This window comes from Gracilinanus agilis, chromosome 3, assembly GCF_016433145.1.
Source record: "Gracilinanus agilis isolate LMUSP501 chromosome 3, AgileGrace, whole genome shotgun sequence".
Classification (NCBI taxonomy): domain Eukaryota; kingdom Metazoa; phylum Chordata; class Mammalia; order Didelphimorphia; family Didelphidae; genus Gracilinanus; species Gracilinanus agilis.
Genome location: NC_058132.1, coordinates 342,318,692 through 342,336,710, shown reverse-complemented (window position 1 = coordinate 342,336,710; position 18,019 = coordinate 342,318,692). Strand labels below are relative to the sequence as shown.

Here is an 18,019-nt window from a genome sequence, read left to right as displayed (position 1 = left end):
GATTGGCTAAAATGAAAGAAGGGGAGAGTAATGAATGTTGGAGGGGATGTGGCAAAACTGGGACATTAATGCATTGCTGGTGGAGTTGTGAACTGATCTAACCATTCTGGATGGCAATTTGGAACTATGCTCAAAGGGCTATAAAAAAAATGCCTGCCCTTCCAGCCATACCATTTTTGGGTTTGTACCCCAAAGAGATCATAGATAAACAGACTTGTACGAAAATATTTATAGCTGCGCTTTTTGTGGTGGCAAAAAACTGGAAAATGAGGGTATATCCTTCAATTGGGGAATGGTTGAACAAATTGTGGTATATGCTGGTGATGGAATACTATTGTGCTCAAAGGAATAATAAACTGGAGGAATTCCATGTGAACTCCAAGACCTCCAGGAATTGATGCAGAGCGAAAGGAGCAGAGCCAGAAGAACATTGTACACAGAGACCAATACACTGTGGTAAAATAGAATGTAATGGACTTCTGTACTAGTAGCAATGTATTGACCCAGGACAATTCTGAGGGATTTATGGAAAAGAATGATACCCACATTCAGAGGAAGAACTACAGGAGTGGAAACAGAAGAAAAACAACTGCTTGAACACATGGGTTGAGGTGGACATGATTGGGGATGTAGACTCAAAACTACCACTCCAATGCAACTATCAACAATTTGGAAATAGGTCTTGATCAATGACACATGTTAAAACCAGTGGAAATACGCATCAGCCATGGTTGGGTGGGGAGCTGAGGGGGTGAAGGGGAAAGTAAGAGCATGAATTATGTAACCATGTTAACTTTTCTAATATTAATAAATGTTTAAAAAATAAACTTATCTACATATAATGTTTACTTATAAGTGAAAATATTTTATATATCATATATCTAAATTTTACATAGAAATAAAATCAGAATTTTTACATAAGACACATATACATAAAAATCTCCCTTGATCTTCACAAGAGCTCTATGAAGTGGGTGCTGGGAAAAGTTAAGTGTCTTGCCCAGGGTCATAAAACTATTAAGTGCCTGAGGCAAGAGATCATATGAGTATATGCATGCATATATATATATATATATATATATATATGCACACACACACACACATTATCTCTTAAAACAAAAGTACCTGTGTGTATGTATAAGTATAATAAAAATTATATATGATAAAACAATATAGATGTATGTATACTGTTTATTTTCACAATAACCTGGAAGTAGGTATTAATACGTCCATTTTACAAATGAAAAATCTGTAGCTAAGAAAGTTTAAGTGACTTGTGCAGAGTCAAGCAAATTTCTGAAGCTAGATTTGAGTTTAGGTCTTCTTGATTGTAAATCCAGCAATCTACCTCATGTATGATCACATAAGGATCTCATATTACACTGTTTAAAAACTGTGGTTCTGAATACCCTCTATTCCTGTCATTGCAGACATTCAGAGGGGAGAAGAAACTGATAATTGAAGACTACTTTCAATTTTTGCTAAAGCCAAGACAGCCCAGGAAATAATAAATCATCACCTAGTGGTTAACCTAGTGGTGACTCTCCATTATTTAACCAGAAAACAGACTCAGTATTACCAGGACTGTCATCAAAGCTTTTTTAGCTCAGTATAACCCACTATAGTTTGTATTCCATTAGCAAAGGTTTCTATAATTCAAGGTCACTTTTATTCTATGATAAAGCTTAGATTAGGGCTTATATCAAAACAGTTGATGGGAAAGGTAAACTACAGAATTGTGTTGTGCAATGCAGGAAATATACGGAAAAGATACAATTGCTATAAATTAAACAAACTTGTACTTTTGAACTATTAGAATTTATTATGTGTGTATATATATATATCTTTCGGCAATGTTATATCATCACTGAAGACTGACATAAGCAAGAGTAAGTTTAAAAAGATGTTTTTAATTTTTACTGCTTTGAGGGCAAAAGTATTATTAACATTGCATGTTTTTAATAATAAACAGTGCAAAAGATTTAGAATTATCTGCCAAATTTTTATTTGGGTCTGAGAGTCCTTCCTTTTCACTGTCATTTAGCTAAAAGGCTGATGATCATTCTAGTAATAACCACTACTGGGTCTGTATCCCAAAGAGATAAAAAAAAAAAATGGGAAAGGACCTATTCTTACAAAAATATTTATAGCTACGCTTTTTGTGGTCGCAAAGAACTGGAATCTAAAGGAATATCCCTCAGGGAATGGCTGAACAAACTGTGGTATGGAATACTATTGTGCTATAAGGAATGATGAACAGGATGATTTCAGAAAGAGTTGGAAAGACTTATGTGAACTGATGCAGAGTGAAAGAAGTAGAACATTATACACAGTAACTGCAATATTGTGGAATGGTCAAATTTGATAGACTCTGCTACTAACAGCAATTAAAGCAAAAAAGCCCCTCAGTGGCTTATGACAAAGAATTGTTGGAGTCAGATGCATATGAAAATATAAGAATTATCACTTGTTTATTTGGGTATATGTTTGGGGGTTTTGATTTGATAAGATTATTCACTCACAAAAATGAGTAATATGGAAATATGTTTTGTATGATAATACAAGTATAACCCAGGAAAAAAATAAAATTTAAAAACTTAAAAATAAAAGGCTGATCATTAAAATGTAAAATGCAATTTCTGCTAACTTTAAAACATTATCTCTCGTGACAATATCCTCAACTCAGAAAATAATGGTTAAGTTGACAGAAGACAGTGATATTTTCGGACTGACAATGAAGTGATATGGAAGAACTAGAATAAACATGTGCTGTACCATGATGCTCACCACTTTGTTATGAGACTGGAAAACAAATGCTGTATACTACTCTATTACAGGCATTCTGAAGCCTGGATAATTTAAATAAGCCGTGTCTCCAAAGAAAAATCAAAAGAAATTTCAAAAAGAAACCTAACATCAATAAGAAAGGATATACCATACTATTAGTATTTTTAATAGCAAAGTGACACCTCACAAACCCATGGTGTTACTATTCAAAAAAGAATTGTTTAGGCAGCTTTCTAGTAGAAAGCATGCTACTTCATAATGATTGCAACAAATGTTGATTTAAATTTAAAAGAATTAAAGCATCAATAATACATTCCCAATAATACAGCATTCCATAATGCAGTGTGGCTAACAGCATTGCATGAAACTAGCAGTGGCCAAATGAATACTTTCCTATTATACAACTCTGGTACACTTAGAGTTCAAGATTACACCTACTTCTACAGACAGAAATGACTTCTGAAACTCTCTAGCAATCTTGCTGATGTGACAAAGATATGATTCCATCTTCCTCAAATTAAATAGACCTTACTGTATTAGAAACCCTCTCTCCTTCTGTTACTGGTTCATGCTGCCTGACCTCTCAACATTTCACTTCACTGGCAATGTGACAGTTGCCATTGCGGGACATTTATCTGAAAACCCTATATAAGTTTGGGCCTCCTTTGTCTCTGGGCTTTCAACAAAAAAGCACATTCTACTACTTGTGTGAGCTCCCACCCAACATGCTGCAATTAGAACACTAGGGGAGCAATGGAGTCCAAAAGTAACTTCAATACCTGACTGGCACCTGTCCATATCCCTCCAATGAATGCTGTGCTCTGCTTAATGAAAATTCATTCTAACCTATCCTAGAGTTGTTGTGTGCCAGTCACTCAAAGTCAGTCCTAATGTGTAATTCACCAAGCAGGTTTAGTGAACTATAATCATCTATAAAATGATTTATGCATTAAAGATTAGATGTTAAAACAATTGATAAGACCTGAATGTGTATACTTAAAAGTCATATTTGTGGGCAAGTAATGAGTAGATAATTTATATGAAGATGTGGGTGGTGTATATACACATAGAATAAGAGAGGTAGTTGTCTTATAAAAGTAATAAATGATAGCAAAATGCTCTGCTTCCTAGAAAGTCATGTAAGTGTATATTCTTATTATCCATCACTGTGGAAAAAAAAGTCAAATGAACAAAGCAACTGGGCAACTTAAGTATTTGAAAATAAGGTAATTCTTTTTGGCCTATAGTACTCAATGTTTCCTTCTAACTCTTTCCAACATATTCTTTTTCTATTCTTCTAGTATGGTTGAGACTTGAAGGTTTTTTTATGAAGTTATATTGTACACAATAACAGCAATAATGTAAAGATCATTAGCTGTGAAAGACTTCAAAACTCTTATCAAGACAATTCTAATAGACCCCCCCCAGAGAGAGAACTGGATTGAAGGATATTTTTTAAAACTTTATTTTTCTTGCTTTTTTTTGTATTTGTTTTCTTTTGCAACATAGCTAAATATGGAAATGTTTTGCTTGACTTCACATGTTTAATCAATATCAAATTGCTTTTGCTTTTTCAAGGAAGGAGGAGGAAAGGAAAAGAAAATTCAACTCGAAAAATTTTTTAACTGTTTGTTAGTTTTTTATGTGAGGTTGGAAAATATTTAATGAAAATTTAAAAATATTTTTTAAAACCTGATTTGTTATACTACTATAATTATAACTATATCATAGTCTTCATATTCATCTTCATATTCACCTTCTTAGAATCCTTCTAGAACTGCCATCACTGGCATAATGAAGCATCAATTAGTCTACTTCAGTCTGCATACTTTCTCTCTCCTGGGCAAGAAACTTTAGAACTTTCTAAATGAAATTAGCTCATCCTCATTCATTGTTAGACTCTAACCATCAGAAATAATGTCACCCCACCCAACTTAGAATTAAGTGGGGAGGGGAAGATCAGTTACCCACAAGTGACAATAAATAACAAATCAAAAACAAAGGACTGCCCCCTTTGGGCAGTCCAAAACAGTGTTGAGGCTGCCATTTGTCCACTTTAAATTAGAGGTGGATGCAGGAAGTGATGAAAGATGCTATCTTTTAAATATGATGGTAACTTCCTGTGGAGGGAGTTGGCCCTTTGAACTTGGTGTTGAAGGATCTCTGGCAAGACCTCAGACTGCTTCCCTCTAAATTGTCACGTGGGTAAGTTAGGCTGACTTCCTTTCTCCTTCCTTGGCGTTTCGAGAGGCTCTACCCTCAAGGAGGCCTCTCTTGCCTCTCTAATTGTAAAAGGTCTTGGTGGCTAGAAGCCTTGTTTAAAAATTAACCTCTGTGCTCCTTTGCTGGGGCCTCTAAATTCTTACCTGGTCCAGACCTCTGGTCCGGGCCAGAGTTTCTCTCTCTCAATTTCCTTACCTTCAACCTTCCTAATTGTAAATAAACTTCCATAAAAGTCATCATGACTTGGGTCTATTTTTAATTTGAAATTGCGTAAATCTGATTTCTGGCAACCAAACCTTAAATATCTAGTTTCCCCTCTTACAAAACTTAGAACAAAAAGAAAGACTCTTCTCAAGGTTTTAAGATAGAAAAGATCAAGAAGCATTATTCTAGTAGGTACTTTGGGGCAGGAAGCAGTCAACTGGAGATCTCCAGTTTAGTGGTTTAGGGAACTCACAATGTGGAAACTGCTGTTTGGTTTGAGAGTACAAGAAAGGTGTCTTAAACTATGCACAAAGCTACAAATTGACTGCTTTCTTTCTGGTTTATCCTAGGATATTAAACATATAAGAAATGAATAAAGATCAAGTATTTACCTGCTCTTCTCTTTTTTGCTTGCGTAACTGAAGTCCTTCTTCTTCCCTCCTTCGGCGCATCTCATCAGGATTCAGGGATTTGTTCTTGTAACTCTTCAGGCGAAAGTTCTCTTTTCCTGAGGTGGTCATGATTGCTGCAATGGAACATTAAGAGAATGAATCCAGACCTGAGTTTTCCCTGGGAAAGACTACTTTGTAGTCTATCTTCTGTGCTATACTATAATTCTTCTGCCTAAAACTACGGTTTATCTTATCCTTAAAGGTTGTTTCCAAATTTCTAGGCTCTACTACATTTTCAAGGGGTTCTGAGCTTTCTGAAATGAGCAGATTTTGGCAAAAGTAGTTGTATTACATTTCCTCAGATTCTCAATTCTTTTTCTGAATCCATCAAAGCAATTCTCTTAAACCCTTTCCAATAAAGGTAGAACAGACAACCTCCAACTTTTAGACTTTATTTCTCTTTAGCTATCTTATATTAAAAAATTTATTTAGTATGCTTAAGTTAATATCTGTATAGACACTTTCAAAATCAGAACTGATTATCAACAGATTAGTAAATGATATCACTAAGAAAAAGGTTTTGCAACTAGCTCAAACAAAAGGTTAAAAGGAAAAAAAGGAAAGGCAGAACCTTCAGATAAAAAAAAAAGTCAGATAAGCAGAACATGAAACAAAAGCAAAGGGAGCCCAAAAGTAAAGTCAGGATAAATTGACAAGAATTAAGGACCAGAAGAAACCAGTATCCTCCTTGAACTGCAGGATTTAATGGGATAGCAATGCTGTAGAACTATAAAAAAATGGATGGCAATTTGGAACTATGCCAAAAGAGCGCTAAAAGACTGCCTGCCCTTTGATCCAGCCATAAGACCACTGGACTTATACCCCAAAGAAATCATAAGGAAAAAGACTTGGACAAAAATATTTATAGCTGTACTCTTTGTGGTAGCAAAAAACTGGAAAATCAGAGTGTGTCCTTCAATTGGGGAATGGCTGAACAAATTGTGGTATCTGTTGATGATGGAATACTATTGTGCTCAAAGGAATAATGAACTGGAGGAATTCCATGTGAACTTGAACAACCTCCAGGAATTGATGAAGAGTGAAAGGATCAGAACTAGGAGAATATTATACACAGAGACTGATACACTGTGGTAAAATTCCCTACTAGCCACAATGTAATGATTCAGGACAACTGTGAGAGACCTAGGAGAAAGAACGCTATCCACATTCAGAGGAAGAACTGTAAGAGTAGAAACAGAAGAAAAACAACTGCCTAATCACATGAGAGGATGGGGATATAATTAGTGATATTGACTCAAATTGAACACCCTAGCGCAAATATCAATAATATGGAAATAGGTCTTGATCAATGACACAGGTAAAACCCAGTGGAATTGTGAGTCGGCTATGGGAGGGGGTGGGAGGAGGGGAGAGATAGAACATGAATCCTATAACCATGGAAAAATGTTCTAAAAACTATAAAAAAATGGACTTATGGGGAAGGCAAGGAGAAAAAAAATGATTTGGAAATGTGAAGACTGCATCTCTAAGCCATTTATTCCAAAATATAAGTGCACTTCTGTATATATGTCTTTGCACCTATTTATATGTAACATGCACCTTTATAAATCCTATAGCCACAATTTTGACTCATTAAAGAAAAATTTCAAAATTATATAGACTATGATTCCCCCAAAGAGATAATAAGGAAAAATACTTTTACAAAAATATTTATAGCTGCACTTTTTATAGTGACAAAAAATTGGAAAATGAGGGAGTGCCCCTTGACTGGGGAATGGCTGAACAAATTATGGTATGATGATGATGGAATACTATTGTGCTGCAAAGAAATAAATGAACTGGAGGATTTCCATGTGAACTGAAAAGACCTCCAGAATTGATGCAGAGCAAAATAAGCAGAATTCAGAAGAACATTATACAAAGAACAAGAAACATTGGGGCACAATCAAATGTAATGGACTTCTTTGCTAGTAGCAATGCAATGATCCAGGACAATCTGGAGGCATATAGGAGAAAGAATGCTACCCAGAGAAAGAACTGTGGGAGTAGACATACAGACGAAAAACATATGATTTGATCCCACAGTCCAATGGGTACATGATTGGGGATTTGGGCTTTAAATGATCACTCTATTGCAAATATGAATAATATGGAAATGGATTTTGAACAACAATGCATGTATATAACTCAGTGGAACTGCCTGTCAGCTCCGGGAGTGGGGAAGAGAAGAGGGGACAGAAAGAACATGAATCATCTAACCATGTGAAAATATTCTAAATTAATTCATGAAAAAATTTTTTAAATAAATAAAAATTAGACTATGAAGAATATATTAGGTAAAGAGACACAAGAACTCTGATAATAGCTTTGAATACAGTGTCTCCCATTGTTATACCCTCAAATATTTAAAGAGGAAAAAAAACAAACCTCAGAATTTAAATTAGTCTACCTACCAAGGTTTGTTTTCTAGTGACTAAGTGTTTATTCTTCAGAATTACTGTATTTAGATAGAAATTATATTCAGACAAGTTAACCAAATTAGGGAAATGTCTATCTGAGAAGGATCTGGAAGGAAATAAAGACATCTTTTCTTATGACTTCAATGAGTCTAAGTTTGAAGAAGATTGTGAATAACTTCGATGGTATCTGTGGAGATTAAAATTCATATACAAAATACTAAATATTATACTTATAAATTTTTATTAATAATAGACTAACAAAGAAAACTAACTACAAGGGTACTAATCAGCCCACTCCCAAGAGCAAAAGAGAGCCTGAGGAGAAGCCTCAGAACTCATACAAAAACGTGACCACAAAAACGTAAGACAAAAGGAAAAGCATTCAAGGTAATACAGAAAGGAATTTTGGGTACTGTAGTTTTTAGGGGTTCAAGATATTTCTAACTATACATTCAAAATAAATCAAGTTAAGATGTTAGGCTACTGGAATTTCCTGATGTGGGCAGCATTTAGGATCTGAGGCACTCTAAAGTAGAAGGTCTAGCTTAGTATCAATAATGATAAAATTCCAAATAAAATGTTCAACTTTTATTTTTTTTAAAAACTCTTATATTCCAAGTGGAATTCTTCTATGGCAGAAAAGCAATAAGGGTTAGTGCAACAGAGCTTAAGTAACTTGCCCCAGGGTCACCCAAGCTAGGAAGTGTCTGAGATCACATCTGAACCCCAAATCTCCTGTTCTCCAGGCATGATTCTCTTTACACTGAGCCATCAAAGTGTCTTCATGTTCTACCTTATTTAGAAGATAGCAGAGTTGTGTTGTGTGTTAAGAACATAAATTCATAAGAGAAGAGATATTTTCTCCAGTACCTACTCTTAAAAATCCCACAAAAAATGAATTATGTGAGGGAGATAGAGCAATTATAGCCTTATGAATTAACAGTAGTTAACAATAATTCAGCACTCTCTCTTCCCCACCAGCCTTCAGGTTCAAGGCAGAGCATATAACCTGACCCACAGGCTTTATTTTGCTGCAGTTTCTGTGGCCACATTCCCTGTCCTTCCTCCTAGTATCCAGATGCAATAAAGGAACTTAACTCTGCCTAGTCATATGTGGAGACAGCTGAAATACAGGGAATGAAGAACCTTGCTTCTGCCTGGAGCGATCCTCAGGTTTGAGAACTCTAAGGTGACAGAAAATCTTTTGGTAAAGAACCATACCACCTTTCACAAAGCCTTCACGGGCGCGCGCGCGCGCGCGCACACACACACACACACACACACACACACACACACACACACACACACACACACACANGCGCGCGCACACACACACACACACACACACACACACACACACACACACACACACACAGAGTCACGGAACCAGTATAACTACAGAACTAAAAAGGGAGAGAATTGGGTTGGGAGAGGAGAAAGGTAGCATACAGGGTTATAATGGGCCTGAAGGAAAACTATAAACTAGCTGGGTCAGTTCTATCCATCTAAAAGTTATTTGGGTCAGGGACTGAAGTGAATGAAAAGAAAATTACTTGACATAAAAAAGCTTCTGAGGAGATCCAGCTTGGGGGGGTGGTAGGAAAGGGTGGGGGAAAGAACAGATGGATCATAAAACCAACATTAAGTGAAGAGATAGAAAATGACCCATAGGGGAATAGAGGTAGGGGTGAGGGTAGAGCAGACTAAAAACACCAAAGATCAGGAGAAAAAATTCAGATGAAAACCTAGAAAGCAAGCAAATATATAAATAAGGAAAGAAAAAAAATTAGAAAGGAAGATGAAAAGCAAGATATTTTAAAAATTAAAAATGACTTTTAAAAGTAGTGCAAGACAAGGGAAAATGAACCAACACCTGATGAAACTCAGAACCCTGTGGATTCCCAAGAGAATACAGAACCACAGCAGGATGTTCCAGAATGATTCAAAATGGAATACCAGAATCTTAAAAGAAAAAGTTAGGGGGGGAAATGGCAGAATCCAGAATTCTGTTCTGGATGGCAGAACAGAAAAACTTAAAACCTCTACAGTAGGTCTCTCAAAAACCCAGTAACATTAAAAGAACACAATCTCTTTACAAGCAAAACATATTAATCTTAACAACAGAACGCCAGGAGAACATGACAAGTAAAAAAAAAAAAAAAAATGACACTACAATGTAAGAAAACTTCCCAGAACTTCTGAATAAAGAATAGATCACATCCAGGAAAAAAACAAAAACAAAAACAAAAACTTGTTTCGAACTCCAAGACACATAATTTAACCAATTCCAATGGCAAATAACACATTCTTCAAGTGACTAGACAATCTTCAAATATAAAGGAATAAACAAAACTACTTTACACTGACCAGAAATCATAGAAAGGAATGGAATATATTAATATGAAATAAAATATATTTTACAGAGCAAAGGTATTCAAAATGTAAATCTGAGCCTAGTCATCAATGAAAAAAGATGAGATATTCAAAAAAAGGAGAGGCATTTGAAATATTCTAAAAAAAGATGAATAAGAATAGATCATTCAATTGCAAATATCCCAAAACAAACAAGCAAAAAGCACAAAAGGTAAATAAATGCAATTACCAGAGAAAGCACAAAGAAAGAATGACCCCATCTCCAGTAAACTACTAAAAGGGGGGGAAAAACACATACTTATTGATTAAAAAAAGAAACAACATGGAGTAATTTAAAGAAACAGGAGAAATGAACTGGAAGAGAATGCCTAAAACACCAAGGAATAAACCCCTGCAATCACTGTCTAGAGAAATCAATTTTATGGATTAAGATGAAAAATAGTAAGGTGCATATAAGCAGAGAAAAGAGCTAGATGAAAGAGGGAATGTGTGATCTATCCTAAACAAGTGGTGTCTTGGCAAGGAAAAAAGCTGCACAAGTAGGCAAAGAGAAAGACTGAAAAGATAGGGGGAAAGAGTGGGAGAGATCTTGACTCATTCAGGTTAAAGGGGTTCCAACTGAAGAATATTTCCACAGAGAGAGATATTTTCTGGGGTCAGGAGGGGGTCACAGCAAGGAGAACCTTCTAACAGGTTTAATTTGCAGGCAATTAGTACACAGGAAGACCATTTTTGAAAGAGCCTTGTACTTCCATGGACAAAGTCCTATCTTAGAAGTGAAACTGGAACTCCTACTGCTAGTGGGAAATGGGATTGGGTGGGTGGGATGGAGGAAGTGAATGACACAGGCATCCCCAAAAGAAGAAAGGCATGAACCTAGCCAAACTTTTTAGACTGAGTGCCCAAACCGCAACCCTCATGACACCATGAGGCAAGCCACTCCCTTACCCTAGAGAAGGGAGGGAGGAAGCTCTCCCATTGAGCATCTGAGCAGAAGGGTACTATGAGAAATGTCCTCAGGGGAGGTGGAAAGGGGGAAGAGGAGCAGCCCCCTATAGCATTCAAGTCATAGTTTTACTAACATGCATATCTAGAGAGAAGATTGCAAGGTAAATGAAGGAGAGGTAGAAAATATTTATATAGTGGAATTATCCCTATTTTTGTAGTAGAGGAAACCAGAGGCAAAAAGAGGTTAAATGACTTAACCATGGTCATATAGCTACTAAGTATCTGAGGCTAAATTTGAACTCAGGTCCTCCCAATTCTAAGACTAGCACTCTATCCTTTGCACCACCAGTTGACTGAAATAAGGTAAAGAAAATGATTATGAGGGAAGCAGGCACAAATAGATCACAGGACTTGGGAAACTTGGAGACTTTAACTACAGAGCAATGTTTCTATCCTCAATTATTATCCTCTATTACCTCTTTCTCATGAACTGATATAAGAACGAGGCACAATAAGGGGGAAAAAAAGGCAGGGGCCGGAGAAGCAAGATTTACAAGTAATAATACAGAAACTGGACAAAAAAAAAAGGAACTCAAACTTGCTCCTTTAGAAGGCTCAATTTTCCATGAGAAACAAAAGAGGAGGGGATAATAGAAGTGGCAAAAAAAGGAATAAATAAGCAAAAAAGTCCATGAATCAAAATATAAAAATTTAGAATAAAAAGGATTAATGAGAACAAGGTAAAGAAATACTTCTTATAAAAAGTACAGAAAATAAAAAATGTAAACAAAAGGTAGAAGAAAGGAAAGAAAGGCAAATTTTTAATCACTTGGGGAAAGAAAAGTTTAAAAAGGCAGAAAAATTAGACAACTAATTCTAAGAATGAAGAAACAAATAAAGTTACAAAACTAAAGTGAGGGCTGACAAAAAAGTGATACTGAGGGTGAGAGGAAAAGAACCTGTGAGAATAATTACCTTAGACAAAATAAAGAGAGAACAAACAACACTAATTTCAAAAAATACCAAAGACCCAAATGTAAGTAAATAAATTCAATTCTCATAACTTTATATGTGAATGAATTAAATAATTAAAAAGACTAATTATGTCAAAATCTTTCAATTTGTTGCTTATAGGGAGCACAACTAAAAATCAGATATATACATAGAATAAAAAATGAGAAGCTGAAACAAAATTTACTCTAAAAATGAGAAGCTGAAACAAAATTTACTAAGTATCACATGAATATAAAAAGCTTTAGATGAAATCATCAAAGCAAAAAACAAATAGAAATGATGACAAGCAAATTACAACAAATACAATCCTTATTGTTTTAAAACATGGATTTGTTCAAACCAGATTTATGTATTTGGGAATGATTTGATCTCAAATCAAAACTCAAATTTTGCATTTATTTATACATTATTTCATCCATGAAAACAGTAAGAAAACCTAGAAACTGAACCACTACACAACTCATAAATAGTTGTCCCTCGTTACATAGCAGTTCACTTATTGCAACTTCACTGTATCCTGTTTTTTAAAAAAATATATGTCTAATTCTGCATAGCGAGTTTTTGCTATATTGCAGGATTTGGGAGATGAATATGGTACTGTGCACAATGGAAATGCAGTACTCCACTACCACTTGCAAGTTTGCCAACTGTGAGATTATACATGGTAGACTATTGGCAGATGGGATGAAAGGCAACCAATCAGTGCTGTGTTTTGCATCCTGGGTGCTGACTGGCTCAGTGACTATCGCATCCCTCTATTTGTTCTCCTGTACTACACCCATACATTCAGCATCTCTCTTTGTCCACTTCACATCCATGTCTGATCTCTGCATGTAGTGTTGCTCTGATGTGCTGTGTTTTTGTGAGGTTTTCATAAAAGTCAGAATTTATTTCAAGCCTTATGCCACCCAAATGTTCTGCTCCTTCTAAGCCTTCTGTCATTGAATGCTGCTACTTCAGATTTTCACCTATCGCGGGGGGCCTATGGAAAATAACTCCTATGACAGGTGAGGGATCACTGTAACAACTCTTCCTACACTCACTTCTACAAGGAAACTTAAGGTCTTTTTCAAGATAAACAGACCTACTTACTATATATCTTCTGGTAAAGTATAAGTAATGGGTCTATACCCCCCCACACACCCAACCCCCAGACATCATTTTCTACAGTTATGGTAAGGATGCCCTTCTCTACTACGAAGACTCTACTTTTGTCAACCTGAACTCGGAAAATCAGTGCACTGGCCAAGCAGCAGTCCAAGGCCACAGAGATCACAATTTATTTTATTTTTTTTATTTATGGTATTTATGTATTTCTTATATTTATTTACATAAATATGCATATTATTTTATTTCATAAATTTCTTCTTTATTAGGTTGCTGATTTTATGTCACCGATTTGAGTTTTTTAACACTGGGCCCCTAATTCCATTATTATCCCCATAAAGCCTATTTTTTATTCTAACATATGTTGCAGAACTATCAAAATATATCTTATATGCTCTTTTCTTATAGTTTTATCTTACTTTGAATATTAATTTTATGTGCTCTAAGTGGCACAGCATTTAAATTCATAAAGAAAAAATTAACTGACAATAGATGGTTAGCACAATAATAGAAGATATTAATGTTCTTTCCTTGAAGTTGAATCTAATAGAAAGAAAATAAAGCCTCAAACAAAATGCTGGAGAAATTAAGAGCTAAAAGACTTATGGTGTGCAATGAATGAGACAAACATTGAGGTAAACATACATACACATCTTTATATATACACATTCACACATAAATATAGACACAGGCATAAACATATATATCTCTTCAGAACCACATGGAACTTTTCCAAAACCTGAACATTTGTTTAGGCACAGAGATTTTACAAATAATTGTTTAAAAAAATATGTTCTTTGATATGAGAAATACTAAACAAAATCTATACAGTCTTTAATACAGTAAAAAATTGATATGATCAATTCCAGAACCACAAATAAGAAAAAGAGACAAAAATGAAACTCTAAATACTGAGCCAAAGAAAAAAATGGAAATATTTAATTATTATGTGAAAGACAATGATGAAGATGAAACAGCAAAATTTCTGGGATAAAGCTAAAGTAGTCCCTTAGGAAAAAAATTTATAGTCCTAAAAATGTGTGTGTGTGTCTATATATATATATGCATGTGTGTACACATGTAAAATAAGAACATGAGAATATGCACATGAATTAAAAGAGAAATCCAACAAATAAATCCAAAGTAAGCACAAGAGGAAATCTTGAAAATTATGAAAATAAATTGGAAACCAAAGAAACTATAGTAATTACAAATGAAACTAAAAGTTGATTCCAGGGGGGGAAACAAATAAATTAATAAACCTTTAACATGATTAGAATACAGAAGGTAATATGAAAGTACAGAAAAGAAGTTTTAGATAAATCTGGAAAGACTTGCATAAACTAATGCAGAATGAACAGAAACAGGAAAAAAAATGTATACAATTACAAATATATTATAAAGGCAAAGAACACTGAAATACCTAAGAATTCTAATGACCACTTATAATTTTTGAAGACCAATAATGAAACATATTACCTGCCTTCTAACAAAAAGATAAAAGGCTCAGGACACAGAATAAGACATGCATTTTTGGACCTGGCCAATGTATGGTGCTTGTTTATGCATATTTATTTTATAAGGATTTTTTTCTTTTCCTTTTTTCCTCCCAAATAGCAGGGGGGTGGGAAAGGAAAAATGGTCATCTGAAATAAAATAATGTTTTAAAAATATAAGGAGAAGAGCTTAATGACAACAATAAAATTAAAACTATGTTGGAAGCAAGTGTAGGGATAGGGAAACATTGCTCAAAACATTAACAGATCTAGTTATTCCATACTAATTCTCCTTCCCATGTAATCACAGAATGTAAAGGACAAATAACACAGAAAATGAGTTACATTTTAAAACAAGTACAAAGTAGGATTTTAATTTTATTACCCTTTTACTGGGTGTGAAGAAGTGTTCAATAACCAATGGAATTAGAAAGGCAATTTGCCACTGGCTGGCCATGTTCAGGGTATGTGACCTTTAAAAGCTAGCTTGCCAGTTCTAGGACAAAACTGGGGCAGGAAAAAGTGTTTCAAGGAGTATGATCCTTTAAAGTCTAGTAGAAAGCCAGTTATAGAAGAAATACAGTTCCTGTGGATATGGGGGTGGGGGGGGGAGGAGGGAGGGAGACTTATCTCCTCCTTGCCATTGGCCAAAACATTTTGCTACAGAACTACTTGTCCAGTGGATACATACTGTGCTCAGCAGAGGGCAGGTCAAAAGAAAATGGTGAAAGTCAGTGAAAGCAGCTTGGAGAAGTGTTGACTCCCTAGTGACAGAAAAGAGAACAAACTATAAATTCAAGAGAGAATTAACCCTGACAGTTGATTCTACAAGGGACAATGTCCAGAGAGTCTGGCTGGGTGGCCTACTAACCAGAGATGATATTAGGGACCAGAACTCTTGGAGGCATGAGTTGCCTGTTTTCTCTGCAAAACTACTCTTCCCACTGATTCTAAGTGTATTTGGGGGACAATATGCTCCAAATTTATGGGGGGAAATGTTCTCTACTGTTTTTACTATGCTATCTTAGTAGGTGTTTTATTCTTTGAGTTAATAGCATCTAGGGCTATTAAAATACTTTGGTGGAGGGGCAGCTGAGTAGTTCAGTGGATTGAGAGTCAGGCCTAGAGGTGGGAGGTCCTAGGTTCAAATCCGGCCTCAGACACTTCCCAGCTGTGTAACCCTGGGCAAGTTACTTGACACCCATTGCCCACCCTTACCACTCTTCCACCAAGGCACCAATACACAGAAGTTAAGGGTTTAAAAAAAATACATTGATGGAGACACTTGAACTATAGTTTTTAATGAATAGAGCACCTGGAACATCCTAGATAGAAGAACATCCTGGATAGAAGTCACCTCTCAAGGAGACCTAACTCATAAATAACAATGAGCTAGCTACTGGGAGGGGCATTTCAGGAGGAACTGGGCCAACAGCTCAGAGTAGAAAAGAATAATAATAACGATGAAGAATAAATAGAATTATTTACCAAGTTGATTTGTTTTTCTTGGTAGAGAAAAAAGGAAACAATCTTTAGACTGGGAAGGATAGACTAAAAATGCCAAATGAACAGCTGAAGTCCAAAATAAGTGAAGAGAGTCTTTTGATAGTTTATAGATTATAAGAATAATTACATGTAGATTTCAGGAAAACATCTGACAAAATTGTTCATGTATTACTGTGGGTAAGATGAAGAATTTGAACTGTATAATGATTCTGTGTATAACTACAGAGTGCTTAAAAAAGAACTGAATCCTTTAAAAAAGATATTATTCAGTAACTGGGTTATAAAATAGGAGTATATCATATGTACCAAATAATAATCTGTTTTATATCTCACAATTTTCTTCCATAATCCCTTTACAAATTGGTTTTGACTACATGCTCATATAAAGCCTAAATATTGAGTAATAACATTTTTTAATTACCTTATATATATATGTGCAATACTCTCTCTAGGCTCACTCTCCCAACTCCCACAGGGTGGTCCAGAAGGCAGTTGACATACGCATGTTGTATGTTATAACCATTCCACTTCTCTTTTTATAATAAATCTCTTTGATGTTTGGGAAGTAACCCACACTATGAATGCAGACTGCAATACATCTCATCTTGTGTAATTGTTCCTATCCTCCCATAAATCCTATAGGGATTATGGGGACCATCCCTTAACTATTGTGGAATTGTGTGCATACTAATGGAGCATGTGTGCTGTCCATCAAATATCCTTTCCTCTAAATAAATAATTTCTCCTCTAATTTAGTTCTGGAGCCAGAATATTGTTCATTTGAACTGTCTGTCAAAGATAGATGTATGATGAGACTATGTCTATGAACAGTCAATCCAAATATATATCATACTATGAACACTTGGTTTTGTCCTGTGATTAAAGCAGCTAGATGGTGCAATGAATAAAGCACTGAACCTGGAGTCAGGAATACCTGAATTCAAATCCAGCCTCAGACATTGACAAGCTATGTGACCTTGAGGAAATAACTTAACCTTTGTTTTCCTCAGTTTCCTAAACTACAAAATAGGGAGACTAAATATCACCTACCTCCCAGAGTTTTTGTGAAGATTAAATGGGATAATATTTATAAAGCAGTTAGCATAATACCTAGCATATAATAGGTGTTATATAATGATGGCTGCCACTATGATGATGATAATGATGATCTCAGATATGGATTGTGATCCATATCACACCCTCTTAAATGAGAATGCCCCATGAGGTACTATGAAGTCCTAGACCATCTTTTATACTCTCTACAAAAAAGTGAACTCACCATCTCTAAGAAGATGATTTTACGATATATATATATATATATATATATATATATATATATATATATCCTGATCTACTCCCTTTTCCTGAGCCCCAGATCTAAACACCAGTGCCCACTGAACATTTCAAAGGGAATATATTATGGGGATTTTAAACTCTACACAACCAAAACAGAATTCATCTTTCTGTTCAAATTCATTCCTCTTGAAGA

The 18,019-nt window shown here is 35.2% G+C and overlaps 1 protein-coding gene across 2 annotated transcripts in view; it reads right to left on the bottom strand.

The window, feature by feature from the left end:
- KPNA1 (karyopherin subunit alpha 1) overlaps positions 1–18,019 on the bottom strand; it is a 93,497-nt gene that overhangs the window by 47,751 nt on the left and 27,727 nt on the right. The window contains exons 1-2 of one of the 2 annotated variants that reach the window (XM_044670053.1): positions 15,716–15,790; positions 5,607–5,740 (exon numbers count right to left, since the gene is read on the bottom strand). In XM_044670053.1, the coding sequence (XP_044525988.1) occupies positions 5,607–5,735 (129 nt within the window). In that variant the 5' untranslated portion in view covers positions 5,736–5,740; positions 15,716–15,790. Of the gene's footprint in view, positions 1–5,606; positions 5,741–15,715; positions 15,791–18,019 lie in introns of those variants that run through there. The other variant, XM_044670052.1, reaches the window with a different exon arrangement.